This window comes from Dioscorea cayenensis, chromosome 2 (genome assembly GCF_009730915.1).
Source record: "Dioscorea cayenensis subsp. rotundata cultivar TDr96_F1 chromosome 2, TDr96_F1_v2_PseudoChromosome.rev07_lg8_w22 25.fasta, whole genome shotgun sequence".
NCBI lineage: Eukaryota > Viridiplantae > Streptophyta > Magnoliopsida > Dioscoreales > Dioscoreaceae > Dioscorea > Dioscorea cayenensis.
The window spans coordinates 18,425,159-18,447,657 of NC_052472.1; the positions used below are offsets into that span (position 1 = coordinate 18,425,159).

General features: G+C 34.3%; 2 protein-coding genes across 3 annotated transcripts; both read left to right on the forward strand.

Moving 5' to 3' along the window:
• The first annotated feature begins 11,990 nt into the window (after positions 1-11,990).
• LOC120269965 (serpin-ZX-like) lies at positions 11,991-18,229 on the forward strand. Of its 2 annotated transcripts, none has more exons than XM_039276953.1 (3): positions 11,991-12,092; positions 15,881-16,290; positions 17,279-18,229. In XM_039276953.1, the coding sequence occupies exons 1-3, from the start codon at positions 12,029-12,031 to the stop codon at positions 18,062-18,064; spliced, it is 1,260 nt and encodes a 419-aa protein (XP_039132887.1). In that variant the 5' UTR covers positions 11,991-12,028; the 3' UTR covers positions 18,065-18,229. The 2 variants fall into 2 exon arrangements, with proteins under 2 accessions (XP_039132887.1, XP_039132896.1); XM_039276962.1 differs by lacking the exon at positions 11,991-12,092 and adding an exon at positions 14,466-14,593 and having other exon boundaries at positions 17,279-18,228.
• A 1,157-nt stretch (positions 18,230-19,386) lies between these two features.
• Positions 19,387-21,761, forward strand: LOC120271480 (serpin-ZXB-like). Its single transcript, XM_039278165.1, has 2 exons — positions 19,387-19,796; positions 20,829-21,761. Exons 1-2 carry the CDS (start codon positions 19,431-19,433, stop codon positions 21,612-21,614), a joined length of 1,152 nt encoding a protein of 383 aa, XP_039134099.1. The 5' UTR covers positions 19,387-19,430; the 3' UTR covers positions 21,615-21,761.
• Positions 21,762-22,499: the final 738 nt, after the last annotated feature.

Sequence of the window (22,499 nt, forward strand, 5' to 3'; positions counted from 1 at the left end):
GACTTCAACCGATAGGCCCACTAGCCAAAGTAAACAAATACCTCGTAGTAGACCTCCTATTGTCCGGATCACCGAGAAAAATCTGAATCCACATAGCCAATGAGAAATCTGTCATCATTCTCATGATTTCTCTCAAATTTTAGACCAACCTCCATAGTGCCTTTAATGTACCTCACTACCCACTTTGCAGCTTCCCAGTGTTTTTTTCCTGGATCATGCATATATCTACACACCATACTAACAGCCTGGGAAATATCAAGTCTTGTACATACCATAGCATACATAAGACATCCAATTAAACTAGCATAAGGTACCTTCTTCATATAATCTCTTTCGACATCAGATTTTGGGGATTGATCAGCACTAAATTTAAAATGAGGAGCAAGAGGGGTACTAACTGGTTTAGTGTGTTCATCCATGCCAAACCGCTGTACTATATTCTTCAAGTATTGGTTTTGACTCAGATGCACTGTGCCCTTTACTTTGTCTCTACTAATCTCCATGCCCAATATCTTCTTAATTCCTTCATTTCAAATTCTGAGTTCAACTGGTTCTTCAACTTATCAACCTTAGCAATATTTCTTGCAGCAATTAACATGTCATCCACATATAACAATAAGTAAATGAAAGTCCCATCCAACAACTTCTTAAAGTAAACACAAGGATCATAAAGACTTCTTGTGAATTTCTAAACTTTCATAAATTGATCAAACCTCTTGTACCATTGCCTTGGAGACTGTTTCAAACCATATAATGACCTGTTCAACCTGCAAACCAAGTCTTCCTTGCCAACTGCCTTGAAACCTTCTGGTTGTGACATGTAAATCTCCTCTTCTAAGTCCCCATGCAGAAATGCAGTCTTCACATCAAATTGTACCAAATTCAAGTCAAATTGAGCAACCAAAGCCAAAAGAATCCGAATAGATGAATGCTTTACTACTGGAGAAAAAACCTCATTGTAGTCAAGTCCTTCTCTCTGTGTATAACCTTTGGCCACCAATCTTGCCTTGAACCTCACACTATCTTTTCCCTGAGTACCTTCCTTTTTTGCGTACACCCATTTGCAACCAATCTCTTTTCTTCCCTTTGGTAGCTTCACAAGCTCCCAAGTGTTATTCTTCTGAAGAGATTGCATTTCTTCATCCATAGCCTTATTCCAATCTATTTTTTTCTCGAACTTCTAATGGCTTCTTTATAGGTGGTTGGAATGTCATCTTCTAAAACAGCAACGCATAAGCAACCATGTCGACCAAAATCGGGGTGGCTTTCTCGATTTCTCTCCTTGTCCTAGTTGCGACTATGCTATTATCATCGTCGTTGTTTAGGTTCATGCTGAGAACCTCCATCAATATTATCTGTAAAATCATTTGTAGGTGTACGGCTTGCATCCATCTGGGAACTAGATGCATTATGCTCAAACTCCACCTGTTGCACATTCCTGCTTTGCACAATTTTCTTACTAGGTTGTATTTCACTTTTGAGAAATCTGCCTCCATCAAATGTAACATCTCTGCTTAATATCAACTTCTTCAACTCTGGGCATCATAACCTGTATCCTTTGACACCACTGCAAAGACCCAAAAATACACCTTTTTTTGCTCTCGGATCAAGTTTACTTTCTGTGACATGAAAGTAAGCAGTACAACCAAAAATATGCAAAGAATCATAATCAGTAGCAGGTTTTCCGGTCCACACCTCATAAGATGTTTTACCTTCAAGTGCAGCTGATGGTAATCTATTGATGAGGTGGCATGCATATGCAACTGCCTCTGCCCAAAACATCTTGCCCAAAGCAGCGTTGGACAACATACACCTCACCTTTTCCAACAAGGTCCTGTTCATCCTCTCTGCTACCCCATTTTGTTGTGGATTTCCCCTCACTGTGAAATGCCTCATAATACCTTCATCTTCACAAAATTTCTGGAAAGAATTAGACTTGTACTCACCTCCGTTGTCAGACCTCAAGCACTTTATTTTAATTCCAGTCTGATTCTCAACCATTTTCTTCCAAACCAAAAAAAATGTTGAAAACCTCATCTTTAGTCTTCATTGTGTAGACCCAAACTCTTCTGAAAAAGTCATCTACAAATGTAACAAACCAAAACTTTCCTCCTAAAGATGCAACCTCGTGTTGGCCCCCAAACATCTCAGTATGCACATAATCAAGAATTCCTTCGATCGATGTACTCGAGGTTCCAAATTTCACCTTGGTCTGCTTTTTCCCAATACACAATGCTCACAAAAAAATCAATCTTGCATGTCTTTGCACCCTTTAACAAGCCTTGCTTGACCAGACTCCCTTTGTAGTGCCTTCTCACCAAAGCATGTCCAAGCCTCATATGCCACAACCTAGAAGCATCGAAAACACCTTCACTCGCTTGGCAACAATCGTAGCAGACTCCACCTACAATTGTTTTTTTCCTTGTAGAAAAATACAAATTCTTCCTGTCTGGCTCCTCTCATCACAACCATAGCACCCTTGGACACTTTCAGCTCACATGCCTCCATTGTGACTTTGAAACCTCTAGATTCCGAAGCACCCAAAGATATCAAATTTTTCTTCAGATCTGGTACATACCAAACATTTGTCAACTCTCTGATAGTTCCATTATGAAGTTTCAAACAGATTGAGCCTACTCCTTTCTTTTCACATGCATAATCATTTCCCATGAGGACTGTCCCATTATCAGATAACTCCAAACTGGTAAAATGATCCTTATTCGAACACATATGGTATGAGCAACCAGAATCCATGATCCAACTATTTGAAATACTATCAGAAGTGGATACCAAAGCAAACTTAGAGTCATCATCCCCCTGGGCCACATTAGCATTCTCAGTTTTCTTCTCTTTTCCCTTCTCCTTTTGCTTCAATTTTGGACAGTCTTTCTTCCAATGGCCTTTATTATGGCAGAATGAACACTCATCTTTTGCTGGAATTTTTCTACCATCTGCTGAAGTTCCTCTCAAAGCTCCTCTAGACTTGGACCAAAACTTGTTCTTCTTATCTGATTGTCATTGCTCTGTTCGTCCCCTTACTGCTAATGCTTATGAATTCTCAAACTGGGCCTGCTTATCTCTCCTACGAAACTCATTATTCATCAAAGCATCAGAAACATCTTTAAATGTTATTGAATCTTTACCATAAATTAGTGTGGTGGCAAAATGATCAAACGAATCAGGTAATGAACTCAATAACAATAAGGCTTTATCTTCATCTTCAGCTTCTTCATCCAGATTTAACAAATCAGCAATCAATTTATTGAAAGAGTGAATATGCTCCATCATTGGCGTACCTTCTTTGTATGAAAAACAGAAAACTTGCCTTTTCAAATACAAACGATTTTGAATGCTCTTTATCATGTATTTATCTTCCAGTGTCTGCCACAAATCCTTCGCCATAGTCTCTTTCATCACGAAATACTTCACCTCCTTTGCAAGACAGAGACGAATGGTGCCACACGCCAATCTATTCATCTTCACCCACTCATTCTGTTCCATATCATCCGGTTTATCTTCTAGGGTTACATCTAACCCTTGTTGCACAAGAACATCCAACACTTCACACTGCCACATCCCAAAATTCGTGTTCCCATCGAATTTTTTAATTTCAAATTTTAGCATTTGAAACAGCCATCCGTGCCGTGGGAGATCCAATTGCTACCTGTGTTCCAGATCCAGATCCGGGCATTCTCTCACAGGATCGAATCTCTCTGATACCACTTTGTTGTGGAAAAACAAATAGAAATATACAAAAAAATAAAATGAAAATGCATAAGAACACAGGAATTTAACGTGGTTCGGCTTTCAATCAAGCCTACATCCATGGAGCAGCAAGAAAACCCTCTTAATTCTCAATGACGAGCAATACACACATACTAAGGGGGAAAAACAAAGAAAGTTTCATATAACCCCCTAAGTAAAATGACAAATCAACCCATATAAAATAGTATAGGGTTGAAAATGCAAAACGAGTCATCCAACTTAAGCCCCAAATCAACAGAAGGGCCAGGCAAATAGCATCAATCTCATCATCTAAGGGTGAAGAGTGAAATGTGCCAGAGGCACCTGCAAGTAAAACCAGGCCCGGGTTAGCAACAATGATAAAACCAAGACCAGCACACTTAGAGACTGAGCTCCAAGAGGCATCAGCATAGATAAATATGGGTTTAGGAGAAAGAGTAGGACCAGAAAACTCCCTGATATTGTTGTCCCTGAAAAAATTGTTACAGTGGTTGGAAGCCCTGGCGGGAATAGAAACCAGATTAAGATTGTTATTTTGAAAAATATGATTGCATCTCTCTTTCCATATGAGCCAAGCCATCGAGGCAATCAAGGCTTTAACCTGATCAGACCCCCATCTATTCCCGCCAAAATACTCCAGCCAACGGCCGGAACACAAGAAATTTAAATCCAAAGGGTCTCTGTTCATCCTGATGAGAATTGGGGTCCAACAATGCTGAACTTTTGAATACCACCAAATGAGATAGGAAGCAGAGTCATCATATGATCCACAGAAAGGACAACTAACAAAAGGTCCAATGTTAAGATTGTAAAGATAGGCACCCGTCGTTAGTTTATCATGAGCAAGTTTGCAAATAAAAGTTTTAATACGGGGGACAACAGATAATTTCCAAATAAGATCCCACCCCTTCCAATTATCAGTATCAGCACAAGATGAGTTGATATGCGGAAATTCGCATATGAACATATATTATTAGTCAACCCTCCTCCTTAATACCAACAGAAGTTAATTCAAACAGTAGAAACTTGAATTTAAGCTGTTTTGAATCCACTTCTTTGTATATACACAAAATATATACTGAGAAATATCTTCTTCCCATTAAAAACTAATTTAAAACTTATAATAGCTTTTAGAATAGTAGTTCAAGGAATACCACTTTAGATATGATTTACCACAATCTTAATACTAAACCTTATATTAATTAATTAATTAATTACTAATAGGTGACAAAGGATTGTTAAGGGACAAATATATACGGAAGTACGCCAGTTACGATGGCTTACAGACATTCTAAAAAATCCCTCTGCCCTGGAACCATAGAGGAGTGAAACCATTGTTTCTCCTACAGGCGACCCAAACCAATGCCTGTGAATAGTACAAAAATAATACTTGACTCAAGTGTAAAATGCATGAACAGTACATAAACAATACTGCTGGGAGAAGGATTTGAACCCATGCCCTCCTCTCGCACTTTTGGGGTCATTTGGTTCACAATAATGATATATTACTATGGTAATGAGATTACCATGATAATGAAATCGGGAATGTTATAAGCCTAGCTATGAATGTTGTGGTAATGTAGAATTACTATGTTTGGTTGAGAACTTATATTACTGGTAATCTTTTGGTACGATGTTTGGGTAGTCATGGTAATTATCTCAGTAATATGTCAAATTTTCCTAAATACCCTACTTTTGAAAATTTTAATTTAAAGTATTTAAATAAATACACAAATAAATTTTAATATCAAAAATTATTTTGCATATTTTTTAAATACATATGTATTTAAAATTTTGAGTAATAATGCTCTAAATTTCTTAAAATATCCAGTAGCTAAAATTTTGACAAAAAATTAAATTTATAGTAAATTTAAGTTTTAGATAAAAATAATTAAATTATAATACCAAAAATTAATTTTTGAAACATTTTTCCAAAATACCTTATATCTAAAATCTTAAGCAAATTTAAAGTTAAAATCAAATAAAAATTTCACGTGAAAAATAATTATTTATAATACAATATATTATTTTTTTTATATTCCTAAAATACTCTTGTATTTTTAAAATTTTTGAAGAAAGATTGAAAAGAACTAAATTGAAAAGGTTATGGCAAATTTTTTTAAAAAAATTATGTTGGATTACCACCAATTTTGTAATATTAATTGACACCTATTTTGATGGTAATATTATTACCGACCTATTTGTTAATATTTCACTGTTGGTAATTTCATATTACCATTAACATTACCACTGCTATGGTAACCAACAATATTAATATATTCAGATTACTGTTGGATTTCTCGTAATTTCACATTACTACAAACTAAACGATTTCTTTGTGTCATACTATTGGACTATTCAAAGGCATTGACTATTAATTAATTTTAAATGAGTACCATTACAAAAGAAGTATTTCCCAAACTTAAGCCCTAAGGAATCCATACTTTATTTGTATGACTTAAAAAAGAGAAGACTTCCATGGGTACATTTTGCTCTGTCCCAAGACCAGTCCGTTTTGAACTGGCTTGGGCCACTACAGATGGTTTCCTGGAGCTTGTATCTCATTGGTGGATGGAACCAACAATGAGAGGTTGCGGTGCTTTTATTTTTCGCCAAAAAAGTGGTGTGCCTTAGGGGTCATCTGCGACACTGGGCTAAATTTAATTTTGGTTCAATCAAACTAAAGAAGTTGGCTTTACTGCATGAGATCGATGCGTTAGATATTTCTAAGGAGACAAGCTGTTTATCAGCGTTGGAATCTAGATAGGAGCATATTCTCTTAGATAGACTTGAGGAGATCCGTAAATAAGAAGAAATTTATTGGAGACAAAGATCGAGGCTTCAATGGCTTAAGGAGGGTGATGAAAATACAAAAATTTTTCATGCTGTGGTGAATGGGCGAAAAAATATAACTTCATTCCTTGTATTCAACATGAGGGTGCTTGCTTGTCTAATCCTAAGAAAATCGGTAAAGTTTTCACTGCCTGTTTTCAATAGCAGTTTGGTATAAAGCGGGCTTCAAAATTTAAGGTAGACCTTCTGAAATTTTTGGAACATAAAAGACATGTCGACCTTCTGCATCTGGAGCAGCCATTTCTGTTAGAGAAAATCAAGGGGGCGGTATTTGACTTAGGTGGGGATAAAGCTTCGGGTCTTGATGGCTTTCCCATGTAATTTTTTAAGATATTCTAGGAAACAATCAAGTTGGACCTGCTAAGGATGTGCGAGGATTTCTATTTTGGTAGGGCCAACTTAGAGCGAATCAACTGGCTAATATTGCTATCATTCCTAAGATTGATTCTCCAGAGTCTCCAAGGGACTACCGGCCCATCAGTGTAATAAATTTTTCTCTAAAAATTTCTAGCAAACTGTCTAAGCAAGGTTATGAATAAACTTGTTGATTCTGACCATTCTATGTTCTTGAAAGGACGGTGCATCTTGGATAACATTGCCATTGCTGAAGAGCTGCTCTTCAATATTCATAAGCGAAGATTACTGGGTCATATCTTGAAGGTTGACTTTGCTAAGGCCTTTGATCTGGTGGATTGGGACTTCCTCTTTGATCTTCTGGCAGCCAGGGGATTTGGTGGCAGATGGATTGGTTGGATTCAGAAGATTCTGCTCTCCTCTAAGGCAAACATTCTGGTAAATGGATCCCCTAATGGCTACATTCGATATCATCGAGGATTGCGACAATGAGACCAACTCTCCCTTTTGCTTTTTGTCTTAATCACGGATGTGCTAAGCACAATATTCTCTCACGTGCTGAGGTCCAAAGTTTTAGTCGGTGTCCCATTGGGAGAATTCAGGAGCAAGTAGAATCTACACTATGCGGATGATTTACTGGTGTTTACCATGGGAGGTCTCGAGGACCTTAGGATTGTTAAGCTGAACTTATTTCAAGTGTGATGAGCACTTTACCAGAGGATAGGGCAACAAAAACCCTTAACTGCGGTGTGGGGTTGCTGCCTGTCACCTATATGGGGATTCCAGTTTCTGGGAAAAGACCCCGACATCAAGATTGGGAAGGTCTAATTCTAAAAGTTAGAAGGCGTCTCTCTTCCTGGAAAGTGCAACACTTGTCTCTTGGTGGTCGACTTACCTTGGTGAACTCGGTTCTCTCTGTGCTCCCTACATACTGGATGTCTATTTTCAAATTACCGAGTTGAGTCATCAAGGAAATTGACCAGATTAGGAGAGATTTTCTTTAGTTGGGTCCTGATATTGACAACCCAGGGTGTCGGTTGGTTAGTTAGAAGAATCTTTGTCGTTCGCGGGAACAAGGGGGATGGGGAATTTTTTTGTTACACAATTTCAATCAGACGCTCCTGGGAAAATGGTGGTGTAAATTTGTCACTGACTCCAATTGGTGTGGTGCGCGCGTCATCAAATTCAATTATGGTTTGTTGCGTTGGAATTTATTTCCTAATCTTTTGGGCTGAATCTCCTATTTCTAGAAATGGGTATCAAGCTGCTTGCCGGCTATTAGAGGACGTATATTGCATGATCTTAACTCAGGAGAGGAGACGCTGAGTACGAATGCTAGGAGAGTGGAGGGCTCGAAAAGATGGATGCTTACAGGAAATGGTTTATTTACAATGAAATCTTTTTATAATTTTCTAAATGATGATGGGCTGCGAAGTCCGATAACGAAGTCCTTCTCGCGCAACACTTACCCTCGAAAAATCAACCTGTTCAATTGGCTTGTGTGGAATAATAGGATTCTATCACTTGAGAATTTGGCAAAAAGAAAATGCAACGAGCTCCCAACCGCGACATGTGTTTTGTGTCACTCAGCAACGGAGACAATTGATCATCTTTTCCTTCAGTGCCCTTTCGCAAAACTCCTTTGGGATTCATGGAGGGCGTCGATGTGTCCTTCATGCATTAAGGATCTTGGGAGACTTAGTCATAAAAGCGCTTGTGTGGAATGTCTGGCTTGGTAAAAATGATTGTATTTTTAACACCAATTTCTTGCCTGCTCATGTGATTATTCTGAAAGTTGACCGCATGCTGCTTTCCTGGTTCTCATCTATTACAGAGGGTAACAAAGAGAAGATGGAAGACTCCATGACGACCATTCATAGAAGCCTAGAGTTTCTTGGATCTCGTGTTGCGAAATCCTGAGGTGGCTAAAACATCTGAGGAGACACCATGTCTAGGCACGGGCTAGAGTTTTATCGAGGAATTGGAGGGAGTTCTGCTTCCTCAACTGGTTTTTGGTCACTATTTTTTTTTGGCGTTGTTGTATCACATCTAATGGTCTGTTGTTCCCTTCACTAATAGTTATGTGAAGCTGTCTTGTACCGTTTTATTTTTAATTAATGTGGTTTATCCATTTTTCAAAAAAAAATAATAATAACCTCTGGGCAAGTGACGTACACTGAGTTAATACCTTGCGCACCCTTATAGTGGGTTATTAAGGTCCACATGGGGTTCAAACTCTTACAAAGTTAATTTTTTACGTGGGATTCAAACTCTTGCCATTTTTCATTTCTCCCAAAAAGCCTGGAGTTAGTATAGCTAACAACTCCAACTAGGTGGTTTTGGCATAAAGTTATTTTAATTAATATCCACTCTCAAACATAAAAAAAACCAAATTCTAATAGCGAGCTGAGGTTTATTATTATTATTATTATTATTATTATTATTATTATTATTATTATTATTATTATTATTATAAAGTGAACATAGCGATGACCAAGATTGTGAAGGGAGCTCAAACTTTCATTTGGGAAGAGAAATAGCTACCATCTTTTTAACTTGAAAATGCTAAGAATTTTTTTTTTTTTTTACAAAAAAAACTTATTATTATTTATGGTTAAATTATATGTTTTCCACTTATATATATTTGTGAAAATCATATGTATCTTCATATATATATAATTTTTATACATACAAATCTTTTTTAAAAAAAATTGAGAATGCATGAAATTTCTAGGTGGTAAAGGGTATCAGCATGGGTTGATGTATTGATTTTGTGAATTTGCTTTAACTTTAAATAAAAAGACTCTTGAAGTGGCAAAGGAGGTTAATGGTTGGGTGGAGAAAGAGACTAATGGTTTGATCAAATATCTCCTTCCTGACGGCTCTGTGGACAGCATGACAAGATTAATCATAGCCAATGCACTCTACTTCAAAGGACTATAGGAGCATTTCCGAGTAGAGGGACCAAAAGGGAAAAGAGAAAAAAGTAGAGGGACCAATTAGGGTATTATACCATTCTCCAACACACTCTTTTAATTCAAAGTTGCAAAATTTCATAGAACTTCAAACTTGAAACATTACGGAGCACTTCTCTCCATACCTCTAATATTGGTGAAGTACTTCTCTTCACTATCGATGCACTTTTCACCAACCTGCAATTATTAGAACATATATTTTCAAAAAACCTCTTGGTGCATTTCTCACAAATTAATTTTTAAAAAAAATTATTTCTTCTTCATCCACTTATACTAAATTTGCACATTCTTTTGCAATTTTTTTTTATAGATGCTCGAATTTTTTTTTTTTTTTGCATTTGAAACATTGAGGTTTCTCCTTTTTGGCCAACATTCCTTCTCTTCACCACGGTCGGGAGTCGACATATTGCTACTGACCATCTTGATCATCCACATTCCTCTAAAAATCCATAAAGCTCGAAAATCATGTGGCAATTTTTAGGAAAAGAAGAAATATAAAATAATAATAATAATAATAATAATAATAATAATAATAATAATAATAATAATAATAATAATAAGAAAATTTTTTATTATCTCATTGCCCTTATACAAATATCAAAACATCACTCGTTATATAGGCTAAAACAAATTAATAAGGCTCCACAATTTTATTGAACTAAATAACAAATAAAGATATTGACTAACAACTTTGAATTATTCTTTAACAAAATTATATAGTCTCTTGTACTTGTTGAAAGCCTTATATGCTTTATGTTTACAAAGTGCTGAAATTCTCATTTATATAAACATCATTAGTCAAACCTCCTCCTCAATACCAACAAAAGTTAGTTCAAACAACAAAAACTTGACCAACGATCAAGTGGTCTATTGGTACTCTAGTCGTCATTAAAACTTTTCATAAATGGTGAAAGTTCGAATCATGAGTGATGACATATTTCTGGAAATACGAGTAATGGTTGTGTGCAGGTGGTTCCAACATCCATATGTGCGCAAGCTGACATCGTCCCCACTCGCTCCGCTGAAATTTATGCATACCCCTGTTTTTTTTCAAGCTTGAAACTTAATTAATTTAAGCGGTTTTAAGTCCACATATTTGTACATAAACAAAATATTTACTGAGAGATATCTTCTCCTTATAGGACTCTCAAAAGTTCATTAAATGCTAATTTAAAACTTGTAGTTTTAACTAAAATAGCAGTGGATCAAAGATCTTAAAAAAACAAAAAAACTAATTCCCACACGGCCCAAGAATAGAAACCAAATACACACTTCCCACTTGCAATCAATTGTAAATTATGCCCTGTCAAGGAATATCACTTTACATATGATTTACCACATTCTTAATACAAAACCTTAATTATATTAATTAATTTTAAATGACTACTGTTATAAAGGAAGTATTCCCCAAACTTAATCCCTAAGACCATCTCCAATGCAACTAGATGAATTTATTTTGTTTTATGTTTTATGTAGATGAATTATTAGCAAGTGGAACTACTCATGAATTGGAATATAATTGATCTCTATGAAAATGATGATGATGAATGATGGTCATTTGAACCAAAATAAATAAATAAATAAACAAAAAAAAAATGCTTTTGGATTGAAATTTTCAATATTTACTCTAACATTATTTTGTAATTTTGAATGTCTATTTACTTTGAATGTCTATTTTTAATTCCTACTTCAAATGTCCTATAAGTTAGAGTGTGACATTGAGACCATGAAGACATGTCTATTTTGTGTTGTTTTGAATGTCTATTTTCAATTCCTACTCTATGGTGTTCATTCAAACAAAAAAAAACTATGATTTAGGTATCTATACCTACTCTATTGTGTTCATTCTAACAATAAAAGTATAGTACTTTTTTTTCTTCGTTGATGATGCTTCTTTTGATGTATAATTGTTATTCTTTTCGTTTCTTGAGGGATTTGGTTTGGAATATGCTTGGCTTTTGGTGTTTGGAGAGGTATCAATGCTTGCATTTGATGCATGATAAGGATGCCATGGTTTTAATTTGGTTTTCTTTTGTTTGTGAGATCCGATTGGTTTTATGGAGTCTTTTTATCATATTTTAAGGTTTTTGAAGTCTCTTTTGATGAGATCTATTCGCGGTTGTGAGAAGCGGGAGCCTTTGAGAGTTTTGGTCACCGACACTGCAGGCAATGCTAAAATTGATTGAAATCCTGCTTTATTTTAATTTTTTTTACTTAGAATGGAATGATGAACTGATTATGTTTGTTTATATCAGTATGTTTAATGTTTTCTTGGATCTTATATGCCTTGTTGAAAGGAGTCTCTTTTTCTCCTTTTTCCTTCTTGTTGTTGTTGTTCTTCTTCTTCTTCTTCTTCTTCTTCTTCTTCTTCTATGGATTTGGATTTGTTAATATTGATTATGTTCGTGTATATCAGCGTGGTTTATGTTTTCTTGGGTGTCTTCTTCTTCTTCTTCTTCTTCTTCTTCTTCTTCTTCTTCTATGGATTTGGATTTGTTAATATTGATCATGTTTGTGTATATCAATGTGGTTTATGTTTTCTTCGGTGTTATAGATTGATGCTTTCTTACCTTAATATGTTATATATTTTCAATTTTTTTCACTTGTTTTGTTGTGTATCTCAATACGTTCTTATACCTTTGTATTTTTAATGTTTTTTTGAAAACCCGCACCCGACACAACCGGTTGTCATCCCTAATATAGACGTTGACATATGGATAGAAACCATAATTTCATTGAGCATAATTTATACTCTTTATGTAAACAACATGGATATTATAGAGATAATTACTTAACATGGGGTAGAAATATTACTTAACATTCTTTTGCAATTTTTTTTTTATAGATGCTCAAATTTTTTTTTGCATTTGAAACATTGAGGTTTCTCCGTTTGGCCAACATTCCTTCTCTTCACCCTGGTCAGAGCTGACATATTGCTACTGACCATCTTGATCATCCACATTCCTCTAAAATCCATAAAGCTCGGAAATCATGTGGCAATTTTTAGGAAAAGAAGAAATATAAAATAATAATAATAATAATAATAATAATAATAATAATATTTTTTATTATCTCATTGCCCTTATACAAATATCAAAACATCACTCGTTATATAGGCTAAAACAAATTAATAAGGCTCCACAATTTATTGAACTAAATAACAAATAAAGATATTGACTAACAACTTTGAATTATTCTTTAACAAAATTATATAGTCTCTTGTACTTGTTGAAAGCCTTATATGCTTTATGTTTACAAAGTGCTGAAATTCTCATTTATATGAACATCATTAGTCAAACCTCCTCCTCAATACCAACAAAAGTTAGTTCAAACAACAAAAACTTGACCAATGATCAAGTGGTCTATTGGTACTCTAGTCGTCATTAAAACCTTTCATAAATAGTGAAAGTTCGAATCATGAGTGATGACATATTTCTGGAAATACGAGCAATGGTTGTGTGCAGGTGGTTCCAACATCCATATGTGCGCAAGCTGACATCGTCCCCACTCGCTCCGCTGAAATTTATGCATACCCCTGCTTTTTTTTAAGCTTGAAACTTAATTAATTTAAGCGGTTTTAAGTCCACATATTTGTACATAAACAAAATATTTACTGAGAGATATTTTCTCCTTATAGGACTCTCAAAAGTTCATTAAATACTAATTTAAAACTTGTAGTTTTAACTAAAATAACAGTGGATCAAAGATCTTAAGAAAACAAAAAACTAATTCCCACGCGGCCCAAGAATAGAAACCAAATACACACTTCCCACTTGCAATCAATTGTAAATTATGCCCTTTCAAGGAATATCACTTTACATATGATTTACCACATTCTTAATACAAAACCTTAATTATATTAATTAATTTTAAATGAGTACTCTTATAAAGGAAGTATTCCCCAAACTTAAGCCCTAAGACCATCTCCAATGCAACTAGATGAATTTATTTTGTTTTATGTTTTATGTTTTATGTAGATGAATTATTAGCAAGTGGAACTACTCATGAATTGGAATATAATTGATCTCTATGAAAATGATGATGATGAATGATGGTCATTTGAACCAAAAAAAAAAAAATTTAAACAAAAAAAATGCTTTTGGATTGAAATTTTCAATTTTTACTCTGACATTATTTTGTAATTTTGAATGTCTATTTACTTTGAATGTCTATTTTTAATTCCTACTTCAAATGTTCTATAAGTTAGAGTGTGACATTGAGACCATGAAGACATGTCTATTTTGTGTTGTTTTGAATGTCTATTTTCAATTCCTACTCTATGGTGTTCATTCAAACAAAAAAAAAAACTATGATTTAGGTATCTATACCTATTCTATTGTGTTCATTCTAACAATAAAAGTATAGTACTTTTTTTTCTTCATTGATGATGATTCTTTTGATGTATTATTGTTATTCTTTTCGTTTCTTGAGGGATTTGGTTTGGAATATGCTTGGCTTTTGGTGTTTGGAGAGGTATCAATGCTTGCATTTGATGCATGATAAGGATGCCATGGTTTTAATTTGGTTTTCTTTTGTTTGTGAGATCCGATTGGTTTTATGGAGTCTTTTTATCATATTTTAAGGTTTTTGAAGTCTCTTTTGATGAGATCTATTCACGGTTGTGAGAAGCGGGAGCCTTTGAGAGTTTTGGTCACCGGACACTGCAGGCAATGCTGAAATTGATTGAAATCCTGCTTTATTTTAATTTTTTTACTTAGAATGGAATGATGAACTGATTATGTTTGTTTATATCAGTATGTTTAATGTTTTCTTGGATCTTATAGGTTGATGCTTATATGCCTTGTTGAAAGGAGTCTCTTTTTCTGCTTTTCCTTCTTCTTCTTCTTGTTGTTGTTGTTGTTCTTCTTCTTCTTCTTCTTCTTCTTCTTCTTCTTCTATGGATTTGGATTTGTTAATATTGATCATGTTTGTGTATATCAATGTGGTTTATGTTTTCTTCGGTGTTATAGATTGATGCTTTCTTACCTTAATATGTTATATATTTTCCATTTTTTTCACTTGTTTTGTTGTGTATCTCAATACGTTCTTATACCTTTGTATTTTTAATGTTTTTTTGAAAACCCGCACCCGACACGACCGGTTGTCATCCCTAATATAGACGTTGACAAATGGATAGAAACCATAATTTCATTGAGCATAATTTATACTCTTCATGTAAACAACATGGATATTATAGAGATAATTACTTAACATGGGGTAGAAATATTTAAGGTAGAATACCCTATTTAGTCCATTAAATATAGTCAATCTGCCCTTTTGGTCCCTCTAATATAATTTGTTCGTAGGAAGTCCCTTATATTTTAATTTTTGAGAAATGTAAGTCCTCATAGAAACTTCCTAGGGACAAATTATATTAAAAAAATGGACTTATATTTTCTAAAAATTAAAATACAGGGACCTTTTAGGGATAAGTCATATTAGAGAGACCAAAGGGGTAGATTAACTATATTAGAGGGACTAAACATGGGTATTATGCTAAATATTTAATGTAAAAAAGTAATTAATATATTTTCAATTTGTACTTGAATGCAATTATTATTTTTTTAAACTACAAATAATTTATTCAATAATAATAATAATAATAATAATAATAATAATAATAATAGTTTTTTTAAAAATAAATGTGGTTCAATATATATTTACTCTTGTAAAAAAAAATAATAACTTATAAAATTTTTATGAGATAATTTTGCTAATTAACGAAAACAACAGAGTGTTAGATCTGAATGTTTAGCAAGATTTTTTTTTTTTTTTTGTTGAAAAAGAGTTAACAAGAAAATTGCTTATCTCTGTTATATATATATATATATATATATATATCATTTTCAAGTATATCATTGCTGGCACTACTTCTATGGTTGACTTGAGTATTATATTTTTATCCTTTAAAAAAAAGGATTATATTTTTATTGATATAAATATTGGTATTACAGATACAGAGACAGAGACAGAGAGAGCTAAAATGTTTTTCATCAAAGAGAGCAAAGATTCATGCCTCAGTTTGGCGGAACGGGTCGGATCCGAGGCCATCACTAACGGATCCAACTTCGTCTTCTCACCGCTGTCGATCCGAGTGGCGCTTAGCTTGGCAGCCGTTGGATCGAAAGCAGCGACGTCGGATCGGATGCTTTCTTTCCTCGGATCCGGATCCGTTGAGGAGCTCAACGCCGTTTCCGTTCGCCTGCTTGGAACGGTACGGTTAAACGGGACGGATGAACCCGGTTCGATCTCGTTTGTGAACGGGATTTGGGTGGACCGATCGGTTGATATGAACCCGGTTTTTGAGGTGCTCGCCCGATCGGTCTATGGAGCTGCTGCCGAGTCAGTAGATTTTCAGACCAAGGTCAGTTTCGGAATTTCATTTTGTTTTTTTATCAATATTATTATCATGTTTTTTTTTATTATGAGAGTGGTATGTAATTTTCTTTTCATATAAAAGATTAAGGATTAAGTCCGTGGCTTGTCAATAGTTTTTAAAAAAATAAATCTAATATGTTTATTATCATAATTAAATTTGTCAATTATTATCAATAGTTTATATGACAAAGGGGTTGACAAAGGGGAAAAACCCCTGAGTTAGTCAAGTGACATGCACTGAGTTAATGCTTTGCGTACCCTTACATTAGGTTATTGGGGTTCACATGTGGTCCAAATTTCTGTGATGTTAATTATTTTTATGTAGGACTGGAACTCTCTCAATTTTTTCTTTTCCCCGAGAAGGGCCAAGAGTCAATATGACTTTGGCATAAAAACTATTTTAATTAATATCCACTATAAAACATATAAAAAAAATTCTAAGAGCAAGGTGAGATTTTATTTTTTTTATTATTTTTTTTATTACATAGGATTACCAAGATTGTGAAGGGAGTTAATCCCTCAAGCTCTCGTTTGGTACAAAAAAAAAAGAATTACTTTTTATTTTTTTTAAAAGGGAGATAAAAGTCTATGTCTATGACGCATGAGTGTCACTTATAAATTAATTCATCCCTTATTAATTACCATCTTTTTAACTTAGAAATGCTAGAAAAAAAAAAAATCTTGTTTACAAATATAGCTTCAACCGATGGCTTTGATAGATTTGATTAACCAAACAAACTTCTTTCACAGAACTCCACAAATAATATTCTATGGCTTTGATTTGTATAAATAATATTTTCAATTTTATGTTTTTCACTTATATTTCTGAAATTCATATGTATCTTCATATATATATACATACAAAATTTTTAGGAAAAAATAGAGATTACATGAAATTTCTAGGTTTTAAAGGGTATATATCAGCATGGGTTGATGTATTAATTTGAGAATTTGTTTTAATTTCAAATAAAAAGTCTATTGAAGTAGCAAAGGGGGTGAATGGTTGGGTGGAGAAAGAGACTAATGGTTTGATCAAGAATCTCCTTCCTGATGACTCAGTGGACAGTATGACAAGGTTAATCATAACCAATGCACTCTACTTCAAAGGACTATGGAAACATAGGTTTGATATTTCTAAAACAAGAGAAAAAGAATTCCATCTTCTTGATAGCACCATCATCAAAGCACCATTCATGACCAGCAAAGAAGACCAGTTCATCACCTCCTTTGATGGCTTCCAAGTTCTTCGTCTTCCTTATCAAAAACACGAAGATACAAAGAGCTTTTCGATGTATATATATCTCCCTGATGATCTTTTCGGCCTTCATCGACTTCTGGAAAAAGTAGCTAATGAACCAGGCTTTGTAAGCAACCACATTCCTCTCAGGAGAGTAGAAGTTGGCAGGTTCATGATACCAAAGTTTAAGTTCTCATATGGTTTTGAGGTGTCTAAAGTTTTGAAGAGTTTGGGATTGGAACTTCCCTTCAGTGAAAATGCTGACTTTTCTGGCATGATTTTGAGTTCATCTTCTGCTGACAAGTTGTTTATATCCAGTGTGTATCACAAGGCTACAATTGAAGTGGAAGAGGAAGGAACTGTGGCTGCTGCTGCAACTGGTTTGGTTGCTAAACTAATGTGTTATGTTCCTCCTGTGAACTTTGTTGCAGATCATCCTTTCATGTTTGTCATTAGAGAGGATGTTACTGGGGCACTGCTCTTCTTTGGGGTTGTTGTTAATCCTTTACTTTCTGCTGATTAGATTAAAACAAAAATTAAGGAAATAAATAGTTTATGTTTGAGTTTGATGAGGAGACTTACACTCAATATTCTCCTATGTTGTTATGAATCAGTAAATTATATGTAGCAACAAGTATATGTAGTCACTTGTACTTGTTGAAAGCCTTATAATATGCATTATGTTTATGAAATGCGGAAATTCTCATATGAACATTATTAGTCAAACCCTCCTCCTTAATACCAACAGAAGTTAGTTCAAACAGTAGAAACTTGAATTTAAGCTGTTTTGAATCCACTTCTTTGTATATACACAAAATATATACTGAGAAATATCTTCTTCCCATTAAAAACTAATTTAAAACTTATAATAGCTTTTAGAATAGTAGTTCAAGGAATACCACTTTACATATGATTTACCACAATCTTAATACTAAACCTTATATTAATTAATTAATTAATTTAATTAATTAGGCGACAATGTATTGTCAAGGGACAGTCATGTACGGAAGTGTGCTAGTTACGATGGCTTCTAGACATCCTAAAAAAAATCCCTCTGCCCTGCAATCCTAGAGAGGTGAAACCATTGTTTCTCCTACATGCAACCCAAACCACTGTCTGTGAATAGTAGTACAAAAACAATACTTGACCCAAGTGTCTAGTGCGTGAATAGTACATGAACAGTACTACTGGGAGAAGGATTTGAACCCTTGCCCTCCTCTCACATTTTTGGGTCATTTGGTTCGCAGTAATGATATATTACCACTGTAATGAGATTACCATAATAATGAGATCAGAAATGTTATATGCCTAGGAATTTTTTAGTAATGTAGGATTACTATGTTTGGTTGAGAACTTATATTACTAGTAATCTTTTAGTACCATATGTGGTTAGTTATAGTAATTACTTTTGTAATATGTCAAATTTTCCCAAATATCCCTATTTTTAAAAATTCTAATTTAAAGTAATTAAATAAATACACAAATAAATCTTAATATCAAAAATTATTTTTTACATATTTTTTTAAATACCTATGTATTTAAAATTTTGAGTAATAATGCTCTAAATTCCTGTAATATTTTCATATTACTACAAACTAAACAATCTCTTTGTATCATACCAATGGACTATCCAATGTTATTGATTATTAATTAATTTTAAATGAGTACTGTTCCAAAAGAAGTATTTCCCAAACTTGAGCCCCAAGGAAGCCATACTAAACTTAAGCCCTAAGGAATTCATACTTTATTTGTATGATTTAAAAAAGAGAAGACTTCCATGTTGACTTTGTCATAGCAAACTTTTCACTACAAATATGCACATGTATACGCATTACTCGCCTCACTCATTGCTCATTTGCTCATAGAAACACAAGACTAAAAAGAAGGATATGGCTGACCAATGCATGCTTGTTGGGGAGAAGGAGGGAATGAAAGCAGCTACAAATGAATCAAACTTCATATATTCACCCATGTCCATTAGGGCAGCCCTTAGTCTAGCCGCACTTGGAGCCAAGCGAGAGACCCTAAATCAGATGCTATCTTTCTTGGGATATGATACTATTGCTAATCTTAAAGCAGCCTCTGCTCGTCTTGTCCACGTCATCAAGACTTCTGACAGTGATCATGACAGTGGGCCCGAGCTTTCCTTTGTCAATGGGATTTGGTTTGATCAGTCAAAGTTTTTGATGCCAGAGTTTCTTCAAGTCGCAGCGTCCGTTTATAAAGCATTCACGGAATGTGTTGACTTTAACCAGGTTTGCATTTTATTTATTTACTTATTTTTTTAAAAAAAAATTATTTATTTTATTATAAATATATTATATTTTAATAATAATAACAAGTTGTTACTTCCAGATATTTGAGATTTGTTATATATATATATATATAGAGGATCGATCCTCTATGCACGTTCACAGATTTTTTAATCTGTAAACGTTGCTTTGGACCGTTGGATTTTGATCCAACGATCAGACACTATTTAATGAACAGTATTACTGTGCTTATGAACAGTAACACAGTAAAAAAGTAGGATGCACAATAAAAACAAAATTAAAACTAATAAACTCACTAATTTAGGATTAGCTCTCACTGTAGCCACAGGTTAGTATTACTGTAGCTCTCTGTGGACGTCTATGCACGTCCACAGAGAACCTTTTCTCATATATATATATATATATATATATATGAATTCTTCTCTTCTATATTGGTCCAAAGCAAGAGTTACTAAGCTAGATAAATCAAATCCAGGTATATTATTTCATAAAAGGTTTGCTAAATATTTTTTCAATTTTAATTTATTCTTTTAATACATTCCAGGTATATTATTTCATAAAATTTTTGCTAAATATTTTTTCAATTTTAATTTATTCTTTTAATACATTTTATTTGAAAAAATTTTATTTTAATTTTGTTATTAGAAAATCTCCCAATAGTTTTAAAGACATATCTATAATATTTTAATTGATTTTTTCTTAATTTATCATGGTGTGATTTTCAGACTAGTGCAGGTAAATTTATTCTTTAATTGTTTTTATTTAATAATATTTAATATTATTTCAAAAATTTTATTAGCCATGCCTATCTTCTTAACATGTCGAGAGATTTTCTACAATTACATAAAATTTCAAAAACTCCCCCCATCATTTTACCGGACCTGTCTATTAAAAACTTCTGGTGTATAAGTAAATTGTTTTTGAAAATTTAATGATATTGTTACTATTTATTTATATTCTTTACATAAACTTTATTTTTTATGTAATTTATATAATGGTTGGCAAATGACACAGCCTAACAAGGTAACAAAAGAGGTGAATGACTGGGTGGAGAAAGAGACCAATGGCAAAATCAAAGATCTCATACCAATCAACTCTATGAGTCCTTTAGACCAAGTCATCCTCTGCAATGCACTCCATTTCAAGGGAGCATGGCAGCACAAGTTTAATAAATCCCAAACAAGAGACAAAACCTTCCACCTTCTCAATGGCAACACCATCCAAACTCCCTTCATGACCAGCAAACAAGACCAGTTCATAACTTCCTTCTCTGGCTTCTCGGTCCTCCGATTACCTTTCCGACAAACCAGAGACTTCTCAAGGAGTTTTTCCATGAATATAATCCTCCCAAATGACACAACTGGCTTCATTCCTCTCATGCAAAGAATTTCCAATGAACCCAACTTCATTAACCAACACACTCCAAAGATGCAAATGAGTGTTGGCATGTTCATGGTTCCAAAGTTTAAGGTCTCATTTGGGTTTGAAGTTTCTCAGGTTCTTAAAGATTTAGGAATGGAGTTGCCTTTCAATGGAGATGCAGACTTTACAGGGATGGCTTTGGGTTTAAATGGTCGTTGTGATTTGTCTTTAAATAGAATGCATCATAAGGCTTCCATTGAAGTGGATGAAGATGGTGCTGAAGCTGATGCTGCAACTGCTGTGGTTTTCCAGATGCAACAATGCTCCATACGTCCAGTGAATTTTGTTGCTGATCATCCTTTTATGTTTGCAGTTGTAGAGGATCTAAGTGGAGCTGTGCTGTTCTTGGGTCATGTTGTTAATCCTTTGAATGCTTGATTTGATGTGTTATTACTTGTGATACTTGTTTGTATTTTGAAAGTATCTCACTCATTACTCGCGTTATATACTTGTGGATACTTGTGATCCAAATGTATCGCTAAATGCAAATTATATATCAAATAAAAAGTGTGGGATAAGATGGTTTTATGCATTTTAATATGTATTGTTAGGATTTTTTTATATAAAATGGACAAACCACAAATGCGTTAAAAAAAGAGAGAGTACAAATACAAGATACCCCAAAAAAGAAGAAAAAAATCCACTAGAAGTGGAAACAAAAGAGTACAACACAACGAGACAACTAGAAGGAGAAATTGTGCCCCTCAGGATATAACTCCTCGAGTGAAGGGGGCTTGAAAACTGGATATAGCGTCTAACCGCAGCAATAGACTTCTCAAGCATGTGCATCTCCCTAGCAGTGGCAGCTGGAATTCAAGAGAGATACATGTAACAAATCTTCCGTAACAAAGCAGACAGAGAAATAAACACTGAATTGAAAAACAGTTATTCTAGCAAGCCAAATTTGCCACAAAACCACTCTTGCAATTAGTGAACAAGGAAGTTTAAGATGGGGACCAAGTTCTCAAATACGATCTACCCCTAAAGGTCCAAAGCAAACGAGGGGACACTTGGGAAAGAAAAAATAAGAGAGCAAGACGGTCCCAAAGGTCCCTAGCTAGAGGGCACATGAAAAAAGTGATCAATCCACTCAACCTCAGAGCAACACAGAAAACAGGTCGCTGTAGGGAGTTTGCTGCATCCCCTGGCGAAAAGGGCATCAAGCATGAGGATCTTTTTGTCCCAGATCAGCCAGGTAAAGTAGCTATTTTCCGGGGGATGAAGCACTTGAAGATCACATGGGCGACACTAAATCTCAATCCT